The sequence below is a fragment of the Rhincodon typus genome, chromosome 21 (genome assembly GCF_021869965.1).
Source record: "Rhincodon typus isolate 14 chromosome 21, sRhiTyp1.1, whole genome shotgun sequence".
In the NCBI taxonomy this organism is placed as follows: Eukaryota; Metazoa; Chordata; class Chondrichthyes; order Orectolobiformes; family Rhincodontidae; genus Rhincodon; species Rhincodon typus.
In genome coordinates, this window is record NC_063352.1 from 1534644 (window position 1) to 1549555 (window position 14912).

Consider the following 14912-nt stretch of genomic DNA (forward strand, 5'->3'; position numbering starts at 1 on the left):
CTGGACTGACCTATCCCCTTCCTAACTCCCTACCTACACTCACCTTTACTGGCTCCATCCCCGCCTCTTCGACCTGTTTGTTTCCTCTCCACCTATCCTCTCCTCTATCCCTCCTCTATCTGCCTCCCACTCTCTCCCTATTTATTTCAGAACCCCCTTCCCCTCCCCCTTTTCTGATGAAGGGTCTAGGCCCGAAACGTCAGCCTCTCTGCTCCTATGATGCTGCTTGGCCTGCTGTGTTCATCCAGCCCTGCACCTTGTTGTCTCGGATTCTTAAGGGGCTTGACAGGGTAAACGCTGAGAGGACGTTTCCCCTCATGGGAGAGTTTAGGACCAGAGGGCGTGGTCTTGGAATAAGGGGACACCTATTTAAGACAGAAATGAAGAGGAATTTGTTCTCCCAGAGGGTTGTGAGTCTTTGGAACTGTGGGGGAAGATTCTTTGTGTATATTTAAGGCTGAGATAGATTCTTGATCAGCCGGGGAATGAAAGGTTATGGAGAAAATGCAGGAAAGTGGGTGTCAGGAACATCAGATCAGCCATGATCCTATAGAATGGTGGAGCAGGTTTGAAGTGCCAAATGGCGTATTCCTATTTCTGTTTCTTATGGTCTTATGGTTTAAGAATCTTTTAGTTTCAAAGCTTTCCTTAGTTCTGGGAAATCACATGAATAATATATATCTTTTCCTGGTATAACCGCAGATGTCATTTGTCCAGCTCTTTGTTTAAATAAGTCCACCTGCCGTTTGAGAATGCTCATTCTTTTACCTGTTACCTTTAAAACTGTTTTTATATTGAATCTATGTAGTTTGCCGTCCTACAGACGTTTACTAGGGATTTTTTCTCGATGAACTTACAGTTACAATTCAATTTCTAAAAGTAAAATTAACCATATCTCTAAATGTTATGAACCATGTCAGTAGTCATGCACAAGCACCTGTCATTTGTTTCCTGCATCAGTGTGCCACTGATGGACTAATGTTACAGATGTCCCTAGAGAGAGCCAGAAATAACCCTGTCACATAAAATTCAGGTCAGTGGTCACTTTGGATGTCACTGACTGCGCAGTGTGTGGTTCAAGTGATCTACAAATTGAGTTCCATGACATTGTTGTGAAGTACATACTCTGCCAGCTATGAACCTGAATCAAGAGGAGATTGAAGTGGCTTAGTGTATATATTCTATTGGGATGGTCCTCACTGTGGGTGCCAAAGCTCCCACCTTCCGCAATTAACCCTGCAGTTCCTAATTCTCCATTTCTCTCTCCAAATAACGTAAATCATCATCAGGGATTTGGGGTTTAATGAATAGAAAAGTCTTGTTATAACTATACAGGGTGTTGGTGAGACCACACCTGCAGCACTGAGTACAGTTTTGGTCCCCGTGTATTAGAATGGATATACTGGCATTTGAGGCAGTTCAGAAAGTATTCACTAAGCAGACTCATAGGATACAGTCATAGAGCTGTACAGCACAGAAACAGACCCTTTGATCCAACTCATCCATGCTGATCAGATATCCTAAATAAATCTAGTCCAATTTGCCAGCATTTGGCCCATATCCTTCCACACCCTTCCTTTTCAAATACGTATCCAGATGTCTTTTAAATGTTGTCATTGTCCCAGCCTCCACCATTTCCTCCGGCAGCCCATTCCATACACGCACCAAACTCTGTGTGAAAATGTTGCCCCTTAGACCCCTTTTAAATCTTTCCCCTCTCATCTTAAACCTATGCCCTCTAGTTTTGGACTCTCCCACGCTGGAGGAAAAGACCGTGTCTAATTACCCAATACATGCCCCACATTGATATTATAAACCTCTATAAGGTGCCTCCGATGCTCCGGGGTAAATAGCCCCAGCCTATTCAGCCTCTCCCTATTGCTCAAACCCTCCAACCCTGGCAACATCCTTGTAGATCTTTTCTGAATCCTTTCAGGTTTCACAACATCCTTCTTATAGCAGGGAGAACAGAATTGCATGCAATATTCCAAAAGTGGCCTAACCAGTGACCTATACAGTGACAAAATGACCTCCCAACTCCTATACTCAATGCACTGACCAATAACGGCAAGTATACCAAATGCCTTCTTTACTATCCTATCTACCTGCGATTCCACTTTCAAGGAACTATGAACCTGCACTCCAAGGTCTTTACGTTCAACAACACTCCCCTAGACCTTACCATTAAGTGTATAATTCCTGTCTGAATTGGTTGAATTATTCAGAATGGCTAAACAGATTAAGCCTTTGTTTATTAGAGCTTATATGACTGAGGGGTGATCTTATTGAAACATACAAAGTTCTGAGGGGGCTGGACAGGGAGATATGGAGAAGATGTTTCCATTGGTGGGGGAATCTCAAACTGGGAGGCACTCATTTAAAAGTTAGATGCTAAGGCATTTGTTCTTGCAGAGGAAGTTCCGATGTGTGGAATTCTCTACCCCAGAGTTTTAGAGGCTGGACCATGGAAGTAATTGAAAGTAGACTGTCTTTTTTGCAGTACCAGGAATGGAGAGCCATGAGGAGTTGGCATAAAAATGGATTTGAGGCCTGGGGCAGATCCACTGTGATCTTGTTGAACGGAGGGACAGCATTGAGTGGTTGAATGGTCTGTTGCTGGCAAGTATTTCTTTGTTCTAAACACTTACAGACATGCATTCCTAAAGAAAAATGACAGCTACCTTTCACAATTAAAATGTAGAAGAAACAGAACAAAACATTAAACATGTACTAAATAAGGTAAAGAATAGCTAAAAATAAGGAAAATGGTTGAATAGTGCGACTATTCAAGGACTATACCATTATTCCCAATAGCCTTTTAGACAGCTGTTGTCTGGCACATGTGCACACAAAATATCACATTGGATGCCTGGTGAAGATCTTATTTGCATTTAACTTAAATTTGCACCCACATATTTACACAGGTGCATCCTGCCACCGATATAACTTTGAAATTTAATGTAATGTCTTCCTGTCACACTTTGACACTCCTGCGTTCCTGAAACAGTCTACATCTGATGGTCAAAATCTTGAAAAATCCAGGCCATGTATTATAAATGTAAAACAATGAAAACTTTCTCTAAAAACAAGGCACTATAGTCTGCTGTAAATAGATTGGTTCCTATTTAAAAGCTTCCCCTCCACTTAAAATGAGCTCAGAAAGAAACACTTAAATCCTAGAGCAAACGCTGAGAAATTACTCCAGTTATCCACTCAATTTGTTTTTAACAAAGTCTGAGGCCTCAATAAAGCCACACACTACCATACAAAGTGTGGCATTTCATAATTTGAATAAAATAATTCAGGAAACTCTCCTTTGGTTTAGAACCTGGAGCAGGATTCTGGGTGCCTTGTCAGAACACCAATGCTGGGGTAAAGTGAGAATTCCAACCCTGCACTGTGTAGGGAATAGCCATGTGGCAGTGGATGGGTAAAAGAAACAAATGCAGCTGCTGGCCTTCAATAAGAAATTTAACACATACTTAGAAAGCCATAGAGTCATAGAGTCCTATAGCACAGAGAAAGACCCTTCGGCCTGAACTGGTCTGTGCCGGCCAAAATGCCCATCCACGTTAACCCCATTTCCCTGCACTTGCCCATATCCTTCTAAACCTTCCCTATCCATGTATTCATCCAAATGCCTTTTAAATGTTGTTAATGTACCCACCCCAACCACTTCCGCTGCCAGCTCATTCCATATGCGTATCACCCTCTGTGTAAAAAGGTTGCCCATCAGGTTCCTGTGTATTCTTTCCCCTCTTACCTTAAAACGAATGCCCTCCAGTCCTCGATTCCCCAACCCTAGAAAAAAGACTGAGTGCATTCACCCTGTCCATGCCCCTCATGATCTTATACACTTCTAGAAGATCCCACCTAAGTCTCGTAAAGAAAAAAGTCCTAGCTTGCCCAACCTCTCCCTTTAACTCAGTCCCTTGAGTCCTGGCAAAATCCTTGTAAATTTCTTCTGCACTCTTTCCAGTTTAATAACATCCTTCCTACAGCAAGGTGACCAAAACTGAACACAATATTCCAAATGAGTTCTCACCAACATCCTGTACAACTGCAACATAACTTCCCAACTTCTATACCCAATGCCCTGACTGATGAAGGCCAGTGTGTCAAAAGCCTTCTTCACTGCCCTGACTACCTGTGACTCCACTTTCAGAGAACTGTGCACCTGAACTCCAAGGTCCCTCTGTTCCACTACACTCCTTAAGGCCCTACCATTCACTGTGTAACTACTACCTTGATTTGACTTTCCAACATGCAACACCTCACACTGATCTATATTAAACTTCATTTGCCATTTCTCAGCCCACTTTCTCAGCTGATCAAGATCCTGCTGCAATTTCTGATAACATTCCTCACTGTCCACGATACTGCCTATTTTAGTGTCATCCGCAAACTTACTCATCATGCCTTGTACATTCTCATCCAAATCATTGCTATAAATACCAAACAGCAATGGGCCCAGCACCAACCCCTGAGGCTCACTGTAAAAGGGAAGATTGCAGGTCCATGGGGATAGAACAGAGGGAGTCGGACGAATTGGACAGTTTTTTTCAGAATCATCACAGACATTATGGGTCGAATGGCCTCCTTGTGTGTTATATGATTCTATAAGGGGTCTTGAATCGGTGGTCACAGATATGAGGTTAATTGTATGAGATTTCCAACAGAAAGCAAGAAACATTTGTTATATAAAGAATGAAAAGGTTGTAGAATTAAGTTTTAGAATCAATGATTGCGGCAGTCACTACTTCAATAGTCAAGACTGGTTCAGACAATAGAATGAAGGATTTGGGAACAAAAAAAAGTTTGGGTCACGTTAGCAGCTATGATTGCAGCTACTTGATGCAGTTATGGTAAATATTGAATGGCTTGTATCAAGTTGCAATTTCAATGCGTTGTGCCCATACCTGGTAACAGTTCAACACTCACATACAACCTCAAAGACCTGAAGAGGGATAACATTGAAAAGTTCATTTGTAATTAAAAAAAAATACAAAAACAATTCAAATTCTAAACACATGACAGTATTCAAAATCCACAGGTAAAACAAAAACCCATTTTCATCACAAAATTTTGAATTCTCAGACAGAAGGATGGCCAGGTTATCTGATCCTAGCTTGTTGTTATATAATATATATATCTTACAGGTTCGGGCGCCACATTGAATGTTCTAGCATGATCCGGCTTATCCCAGCTCCCTCCATTATTCTTTGTTGTTCCTGTGCCACCCATCATCTGCAACTCAGTTTATCCCGATCCACTGCTAAATGCACTGTTTATCCTATCCATTCTCTCAACCTAAGATCCATGAGGGCCAAGGAGCAGCTAACAAAGTAATTGTTTTTTATACAATGCTGGGTAAGGGAAATCAATCCATGTACCTGGTCTGGATCACTGATCCCTAACCCCTTAGAGATTCAAATTTATGGACATTTCAGGTGAGGATAATTTCAAGGTTGATTATAACATCCTCTGCCAAGGTTTTCTCATCAATCATACTCGTAAAACATGAGTAACCAAGGCATCTAGAACCTACAAAGCTCTAACTTCAGCAGGGGATTCAATACTTCATAGGCAGATTAGAGAAAGGATAATTGCTGAGGAATAAAGTGCAATGAACTTATTGCAATAAAATGCAATTTAAAATTAAACTTACAAAATGTTTGAGCAAAGCATGCTTCCGGACAATTTTCTATGTCTCAATTTATACTGTTTCAATAACTATGTAAACTAAAGGGCAAGATGTGAAAATCAAATCATGAAACAGGGCTAGATGGCTCAGGATTGAATTCTAATAGGCCCCTACTGTGTCTTAGATATCATTGCAACATGGATTAATGTGATTAACCATAAGAGTTCTAATGGAAATGAGGCAGATCTAGATCCCAGACAAAACTTTTACAGTAGAAAACTATCTTCAATTTCACACAGTTTTTTTGTTTTGTTTTGTTCAGGTAGGAAAGTGACTGCAGAAAATGGAATATTATTCTGGTGGAGTTTGCAGATTTGGCCTAAACCATAAATGGACAAAGACATAGGTAACTCAGATTGCGTGTTTTTATGAGTCCAGCTAATGGTAGTACTGGACAAGTAGGATCCCACACTGAAACCTGGCTTGATGGACCATAAGTTTTATTTTTGTTTTTGCTTAGCATAGAGTTCAGTCGCTAAGCATCTTGACAAATGGCTGCCAATGTACTTGTAACAAAAAGAACATAAGGGTTTCCAGAAGAACATAAAAACTCTGAGGGAAAACGTAAACAGTATTACACCATACAACTATAAAATGATCTCAGCAAATACCAAAAAAAAACAATCACCCCAGACACCCTTACCACACTTACAAACCCTATTCAAGACTCAACTATCTCCAAAATAAAACTTCTTTCTCAGCTGGGATGGTTGTAGACAGTTTCCTTTTGAAGATTTTCATGTATCCATTCAATATTATTTTGTTTCTTAAGTGTCTTTTCCTGTGGCTCTTAACACAAGTTGTTAACTCAGCTGATTTATTAATTAAGCTCATGTCTTCAACATACTTGTAGGCTCTTTTCCCCTCTGTCACCTTCATAGCATTTGTTGCTGGAAGTTTCTTCCTACTGACTTCTAAGCACCTCAGGAATTATCACCAGCCCTGTCTGCTTGGAAACTGCTGTTAACAGTGACTCTATTGTTATGGGGCTGTCCCTATGAATGATCCTTCTTCTTGCGCCTTTTCCTTTGGGTCATAAAACTCAAGTCAGCAAACACCTTAACAATTACCTCCCCAGGGGCTTGCTAGTCATTTCACTAAAATCACATTTCTTCTTGGAAATGCTGTTTTGAACTCTCTGTTCAAACTGACTTTCTGACCGTTACATGAAACAAGTCAGATCTTCATAAAACTGCAAACTAAAATCTGTTTCCCTCCACTTTAGAACCGAAATTTCCAAATAACAGTTATATATTATGAACATTCATCACAACATAATATGAGGAACTATTTGATTATTAATATGGATTGCTAAGATTAGAAACTGTTAATGTTTCTCATCATGAGTATACAGCTTCACTACAAGAAATATAACCAGTACTTGAACCACATGAACCACTGCAGAATAACTAATCCTACTTCATGATTTTAAATTTCCTGAAATATAGTCTGCATTTAAAATGGATTTTTTTTTGCCCTAACTGAACACCTCATGTTTAAAATCTGTAATTGTGAACACAGCTCACTTTTTTGCTGAAAACTGGGGAAATGCACCAGTACTTTTTTCTATGCAGGTAAATACATAAATTGAAATATGCTTGTGCAAAGCACAATGAGAACAGTTGCAATATTCTTTTTTTTTATTATAACATTACTTAATCCAGTAAGAAGCAAACCACTGTTTCTACATATCACAACGACAATATAAATATCAATCTTGAATAAAATAAACATAGCTAATGATCTCTGGAACTGATTAAAACAATTTTTGAAACAGAACCAAGAGTATCTAAGGATCCTTGTTTTTCAAGTTTTTCAGCATTCTTCACTAAGAAAGGAAATGGAGAGATATGGGGCTAGATTTTACATGATGGGGAGGTCATTCTGCTCACAATGTCTATCTCCCGTGAAGGAAAATTTACTTTAAACAGAGTAACTGTTAATAAGCCTTTCCCACAGGGTAACTGTGCATTCATAGAACATAGAACATAGAACATTACAGCACAGTATAGGCCCTTCGGCCCTCGATGTTGCGCCGACCTGTGAAACCAATCTGAAGCCCATCTAACCTAAACTATTCCATAATCATCCATATGTTTATCCAATGACCATTTAAATGCCCTTAAAGTTGGCGAGTCTACTACTTTTGCAGGCAGGGCATTCCACGCCCTTACTACTCTCTGAGTAAAGAACCTACCTCTGACATCTGTCCTATATCTATCACCCCTCAATTTAAAGCTATGTCCCCTCGTGCTAGCCACCACCATCCAAGGAAAAAGGCTCCCACTGTCCACCCTATCTAATCCTCTGATCATCTTGTATGTCTCTATTAAGTCACCTCTTAACCTTCTTCTCTCTAACAAAAACAGCCTCAAGACCCTCAGCCTTTCCTCATAAGACCTTCCCTCCATACCAGGCAACATCCTGGTAAATCTCCTCTGCACCCTTTCCAATGCTTCCACATCCTTTCTATAATGCGGTGACCAGAACTGTACACAATACTCCAAGTGTGGCCGCACCAGAGTTTTGTACAGCTGCAACATGACCTCATGGCTCCGAAACTCAATCCTTCTACCAATAAAACCTAACACACCGTACGCTGCCTTAACAACCCTATCAACCTGGGTGGCAACTTTCAGGGATCTATGCACATGGACACCGAGATCTCTCTGCTCATCCACACTACCAAGAATCTTACCATTAGCCCAGTACTCTGTATTCCTGTTACTCCTTCCAAAGTGAATCACCTCACACTTTTCCGCATTAAACTCCATTTGCCACCTCTCAGCCCAGCTCTGCAGCTTATCTATGTCCCTCTGTAACCTGCAACATCCTTCCGCACTATCCACAATTCCACCGACTTTGGTGTCATCCGCAAATTTACTAACCCATCCTTCTATGCCCTCATCCAGGTCATTTATAAAAATGACAAACAGCAGTGGCCCCAAAACAGATCCTTGAGGTACACCACTAGTAACTGAACTCCAGGATGAACATTTCCTATCAACCACCACCCTCTGTCTTCTTACAGCTAGCCAATTTCTGATCCAAACCGCTAAATCACCCTCAATCCCACGCCTCCGTATTTTCTGCAATAGCCTACCATGGGAAACCTTATCAAACGCTTTACTGAAATCCATATACACCACATCAACCGCTTTACCCTCATCCACCTGTTTGGTCCCCTCCTCAAAGAACTCAATAAGGTTTGTGAGGCACGACCTACCCTTCACAAAACCGTGTTGACTATCCCTAATAAAATTATTCCTTTCTAGATGATTATAAATCCTTTCTCTTATAATCCTTTCCAACACTTTACCCACAACCGAAGTAAGGCTCACTGGTCTATAATTACCAGGGTTGTCTCTACTCCCCTTCTTGAACAAGGGGACAACATTTGCTAGTCTCCAGTCTTCTGGCACTATTATTGAAGACAATGATATCATAAAGATCAAAGCCAAAGGCTCTGCAATCTCCTCTCTAGCTTCCCAGAGAATCCTAGGATAAATCCCATCTGGCCCAGGGGACTTATCTAGTTTCACACCTTCCAGAATTGCTAACACCTCCTCCTTATGAACCTCAATCCCGTCTAGTCTAATAGACTGTATCTCAGTATTCTCCTCGACAACATCGTCTTTTTCCTGTCTGAATACTGACGAAAAATATGCATTTAGCGCCTCTTCTATCTCTTCAGACTCCACGCACAACTTCCCACTACTGTCCTTGACCGGCCCCAATCTTACTCTAGTCATTCTTTTATTCCTGACATACCTATAGAAAGCTTTAGGGTTTTCCTTGATCCTACCTGCTAAAGACTTCTCATGTCCCCTCCTGGCTCTTCTTAGCTCTCTCTTTAGGTCCTTCCTGGCTAACTTGTAACTCTCAAGCGCCCTAACTGAGCCTTCACGCCTCATCTCTACATAAGCCTCCTTCTTCCTCTTGACAAGAGATTCAACTTCTTTAGTAAACCACAGTTCCCTCGCTCGACCACTTCCTCCCTGCCTGACAGGTACATACTTCTCAAGGTCACGCAGTAGCTGTTCCTTGAACAAGCTCCACATTTCAATTGTGCCCAGCCCCTGCAGTTTCCTTCTCCATCCTATGCATCCTAAATCTTGCCTAATCACCTCATAATTGCCTTTCCCCCAGCTATAACTCTTGCCCTGCGGTATATACCTATCCCTTTCCATCGCTAAAGTAAACGTAACCGAATTGTGGTCACTATCACCAAAGTGCTCACCTTCAAGTGAATGAATTAGTCATGCAAATGGATAGAAACAGGTATGATATAGTTGGGATTATGGAGACATGGCTACAGGGTGACCAGGAATGGAAACTAAATAGCCAGGGGCTCATTTGTTAGGAAGGACAGACAAAAAAGTAAAAGGAGGTGGGGTAACATTCTGAGTTAAAGAGGGTATTAACACAATAGTGAGGAAGGAAAATTAGCTCCAATGATGTGGAATCTGTAAGGGTAGAACTTAGAAACACCAAAGTATGGAAAACAATAGTGGGGGGTTGAATATAGACCTTAAACTATAGTGGTAATATTGGGGAAGATGTTAGAGATGCAACCCATAAAGATACAGCTGTAATTATGGACAACTTTAATCTGCATATAGATTGGACAAAACAAATCAGTAATAGTATTGCAGAGGAGAAATTCCTGGACTCGTACGGGATGGTTTTCCAGATCAATACATTGAAGAACCAACTGGAGAACAGGCCATTCCTAGACTGGGTATTGTGTAATGAGAAAGGAATAATTAGCAATCTACCCAGACTCCTTGGGGAAGAGTGACCATAATATGACTGAATTCCCCATTAAGATTTATTCTTTTATTTGTTCATAGGATGTGAGCATCACTGGCTGGGCCAGGATTTATTGCCATCCTTAACTGCCAGAGGGCGTTTAAGGGTCAATCACATTGCCATGGCTCTGGAGTCAGATGGTAGCCAGACTGGGTAAGGATAGCAGATTTCCTTCACCCATAGTGAACCAGATGCGTTTTCATAAAATTGACAGTAGTCACTATTAGACTGGCGTTTCATTCCAGATTTTTATTGAATTCTAATTTCACCTGCCATAAATTGAATCCATGTCCCTACAGCATGATGCTGGGGCTCTGGATTACTAATCCAGTGATATTACCACTACGTCACCACCTTCCCTAGATGCAGAGTAATTCGGAAAGATTCTGAATCTAAGGTTATGAATCTAAATAAAAGAAACTACGATGGGTTGAGTTGCGAGCTGGCTATGATAAATTATGGAATGTTACTTAAAGGTGGATAAGCAATGGTAAACATTGAAAGAGCTTATGGTGCAACTGCAACAATTGTTCATACCTGTCTGGTACCAAAATAAAACAGGAAAAGTGGCCAGACCATGGCTAACAAGAGAAATTTGGGTTAGTAATAGATCTGAGGCTTGGGCATACAAATTGGCAAAATAAAAGCAGCAGAATTAAGGCAGTTTAGGTTTCATCAAAGAAAAGAAAGGGGATTGACCAAAAGGGGAAAAGTAGATTAGGAGAGAAAGATTGCAGGGAACACACAAACTGATTGTAAAAGCTTCTATAAGTGTATGGAGAGAAAAAAAATAAACAAATGTAGATCCATTACAGTCAAGAAAAATGTGCTTATAATGGAGAACAAAGAGATGGCAGACCAATTAAATACGTATTTTGGTCTGTCTTCATAAAGGAGGACACAAATAATGTCCCAAAAATGTTGGGGAACACAGGGGCTTATAACAGGGAGGACCTGAAGGAAACCAGTACTGGTGGGGAAATGGTGTTGAGGAAGTTCATAGGATTAAAGACCAATAAATTCCCAGGGCCTGATAATCTACATCCCAGAGTAATTAAGAAAGTGGCCATAGAAGTAGTAGATGGATTGGTGGTCATCTTCCAAGATTCTATAGATTCTGGAACAGTTCCTTTGAATTGGAGGATAGCTAATGTAACCCCACTATTTAAAAAAGGAGGCAGAGAAAAGACGTGTATAGTCTTTGTGAGATAATAGTGGAGTATTGTGTGTAGTTTTAGTCTCCTTACCAGTAGCAGGATGTTCTGACTATGAAGGGGGTGCAATGAAGGTTTACTGGAATGATTCTTGAGAAGGCAGGACGGACACATGAGGAGAGACTGGATTAGTTAGGATTATATTCACTTGAATTTAAGAGAATGAAAAGATGTTGTAGAAACCTACAAAATTATTGCAGGACCAGACAGGGTAAACGTAGGAAGGATATGCCTATTGACTGGGAAGTCCAAAACCAGGGCTCACAGTCTAGGGATATGTGACCCTTCACTGGACCCAAAACATTAACTCTTATTTTTTCTTCACAGATGCTGCCAGACCTGCTGAGCTTTTCCAGCAACTTCTGGTTTTGTTCCTGATTTACAGCATCCGCAGTCCTTTCAGTTTTTATTCTGTTCTTGAGAACTGCAGGTCATCTGAATGGCTGGCAGCTACAATAGTGCCAGAACCCAGTACTGGGTGCTACTGGGACTGTATGGAGGCCCATAAAGAACGTGTAAAGTGTTCAGAGACAGAAAAATCCCTGGCCAATTGGGCAGGAAGAGGTCAATGCGGACGGGCGGGGGGTTGGGGGGATTTGGGGAGGGATGTTGGAGGTGAGGTGGAGTGGAACAACATGGTTACTTCACACGGAGTGTCCCCGCAGTGTGCACAAGACACCCAGCCTGATACGATGTGTCCCCCTTTTTTCCCACATTTGCAAAAAGTTGTAAATAAAAATTCCACTTTCACCTTCCATTGCTCAGTGTTTCATGGCAGTGGAGTTGAACTGAAGGATTCAAGTAGACAATATTTGGCCAGACTCTCAATAGACCTAAAATGAATGGGCTACTGGGCTCTCTACCTCCCCATATCATGGGAAAAGTAGCAGTTGGGCAGTAATCTAACCACCTGGCAGACCTTATTTGGCTGAAGAACCCTCCCCAAAACCCCATCTGCAAAAGCCTCTCCAACAACAGCATCTCCCCCATCAGCCCTTTCCCATTACCCCACCCTCAACATTCCCTCCCCAACAGCCCCTCCTCCAAATGCTCCAACCCCAAAAGTGCCTCTTTCAACAGCCCCTCCCCCATTTGCCCCTCCCAATTACACCTTCCCGAACACACCACCCCCAAGAGCCCCTCCCCATCTGCCCCTCCCCAATAACCCATCCCCAACTGCCCTTCCTATTAGCCCCCTAATACCCCACCCCAAGAGCCCCTCCCATTAGGCCCTCCCTACTACCCTACCCCATTGGTAGAGCCATTGGAGAGGGAGAAAATTCAGCCTCTAGTATTATGTTGCTTATTTTTTCAATCTTTTTCAAACTATATTTGAAAACAATGTTTTGTGGGTTTGCTGCAAGAGCAAATAATTCTGTGAAGAGCCAATGAACTTATGAACAGGAAAATTAGACTCCTATTCCTCATGTTTCTTTTAGCTGCAGTGAAGAGGCAGAACTTGAGAAAGCGTGAACTCTGGGGAGAGCAGGTAAGAGCCTGGTATTGGTGACAAGAGAATATGAACCATCAGGAAAGAAAGACAGGCCATATTGGAGAAGGACTGGACTGGCAGACAACACCAGAAGTTGAACAGATGGAGGAATGACCACAAACAGAGAATGCAAGTGAGCAGAAAGAATTCCGTTGGCACCTTATAGACTCTGGCCAATTATAGATGGATAGTGGTTAATTCTGGGAGTTACATCACACCCTCCCCTGCCATTACCCCCAAACCCCTCCCCAGTATTCCACTCTCTCCCCCATCCTGCATCACCACAGTTCTGAGGAAGGGTCACCGGACCCGAAATGTTAACTCAGATTTTTTCTTCACAGATGCTGCCAGACCTGCTGAGCTTTTCCAGCAACTTCTGTTTTTGTTCCTGCATCACCACAGCTCTCCCTGCATTAACATCACCTTCCCGTAATCATAACTCCCAACATTCATCACAAATTCCTCCCCTCCCAACACTGCTCACCTCATCGCATTGTCCCCTCCTTTCATTACATTTTCTCTCCCCATCACCACTCACCCAATACACCTTCTCGCATCAGCCACTCCCCATCACAGTCTCCGTTCCCTCATCAACTCCTCCCAACAATCTCTCCCCAACAAACCATCCCCAACAACCCCACCCCATTACCCTCCTCATGAGCTCTGCCCTATCACCCCTCCCCAAAAGCCCACCTCCCACATACCCCTCCCCATCAGTCTCTCCCCTTCACACCAGCCCCCATCAGCCATTCCCCAACACCACACCCCCAGCAGACCCTCACCCAACAGTCCCTCCCCAAAACCCCATCCGCAAAAGCCTCTCCAACAACAGCATCTCCCCCATCAGCCCTTTCCCATTACCCCACCCTCAACATTCCCTCCACAACAGCCCCTCCTCCAAAAGCCCCAAAAGTGCCTCTTTCAACAGCCCCTCCCCATTTGCCCCTCCCAATTATACCTTCCCCAACACACCACCCCCAAGAGCCCCTCCCCATCCCCCTCCCTAATACCCCACACCAAGAGCCCTTCCCATTAGCCCCTCCCTAATACCCCACACCAAGAGCCCCTCCTATTAGTCCCTCCCTACCACTGTACCCCAAGAGCTCCTCCCCAAGTGCCCCTCCCCATTTGCTCAACCCAACAGCCCCACCCCCATCTGCCTGTTCCCAATACCCCTCCCCAAACTGCCCCACCCCATTAGCTCCACCCTATTACCCCACCCATAACTGCCCCTCCCCTATTAGCCCCACCCCCGGACCCCATGTTGACACCTGGTCGGTGTCGTCACTTCCTGCGGGGTGTTTCGCCCTCCCCCACCCCCGGAACCTTGATCCGAACGGAACGGAAATCCGCGCCGCTGGAGCAGGCGGAGGCCGGGGGAGGAGTTTCGCGGTGACTCAGACAGCCCCAGCCGCCCTTGGCCGCGCAGCCGGACGGCGGCAGCTCCCAGGCCCGGGCCTAGAGACACCGAGAGAGCGAGAGGAAGAGCGGCTTCTTCCCCAGGCGGGGGACATGTTGTGGGGAAGGGAATGAGCCACAGAGCCCTGAGCGCTCGGGTGAACAAGCGGCAGCGCTGGAATGACTGGGACTCAAGGTGAGGGATACAGACAGGGAGAGGCGAATGGAGGGGCAGAGGGGGACGCGGCCTAGTGCGCTTTCCCATAACCACCCTCCCACCCTCTCTCCCTCC

The 14912-nt window shown here is 43.3% G+C and overlaps 1 protein-coding gene across 1 annotated transcript in view; it reads left to right on the forward strand.

Moving 5' to 3' along the window:
- The first annotated feature begins 14553 nt into the window (after positions 1 to 14553).
- The window catches only part of smg1 (SMG1 nonsense mediated mRNA decay associated PI3K related kinase), a 170708-nt gene continuing 170349 nt past the window's right edge, over positions 14554 to 14912 (forward strand). Inside the window, exon 1 of the mRNA XM_048609660.1 lies at positions 14554 to 14816. Within this exon, the coding sequence (XP_048465617.1) occupies positions 14752 to 14816 (65 nt within the window). The 5' untranslated portion in view covers positions 14554 to 14751. The remainder of the gene's footprint in view (positions 14817 to 14912) is intronic.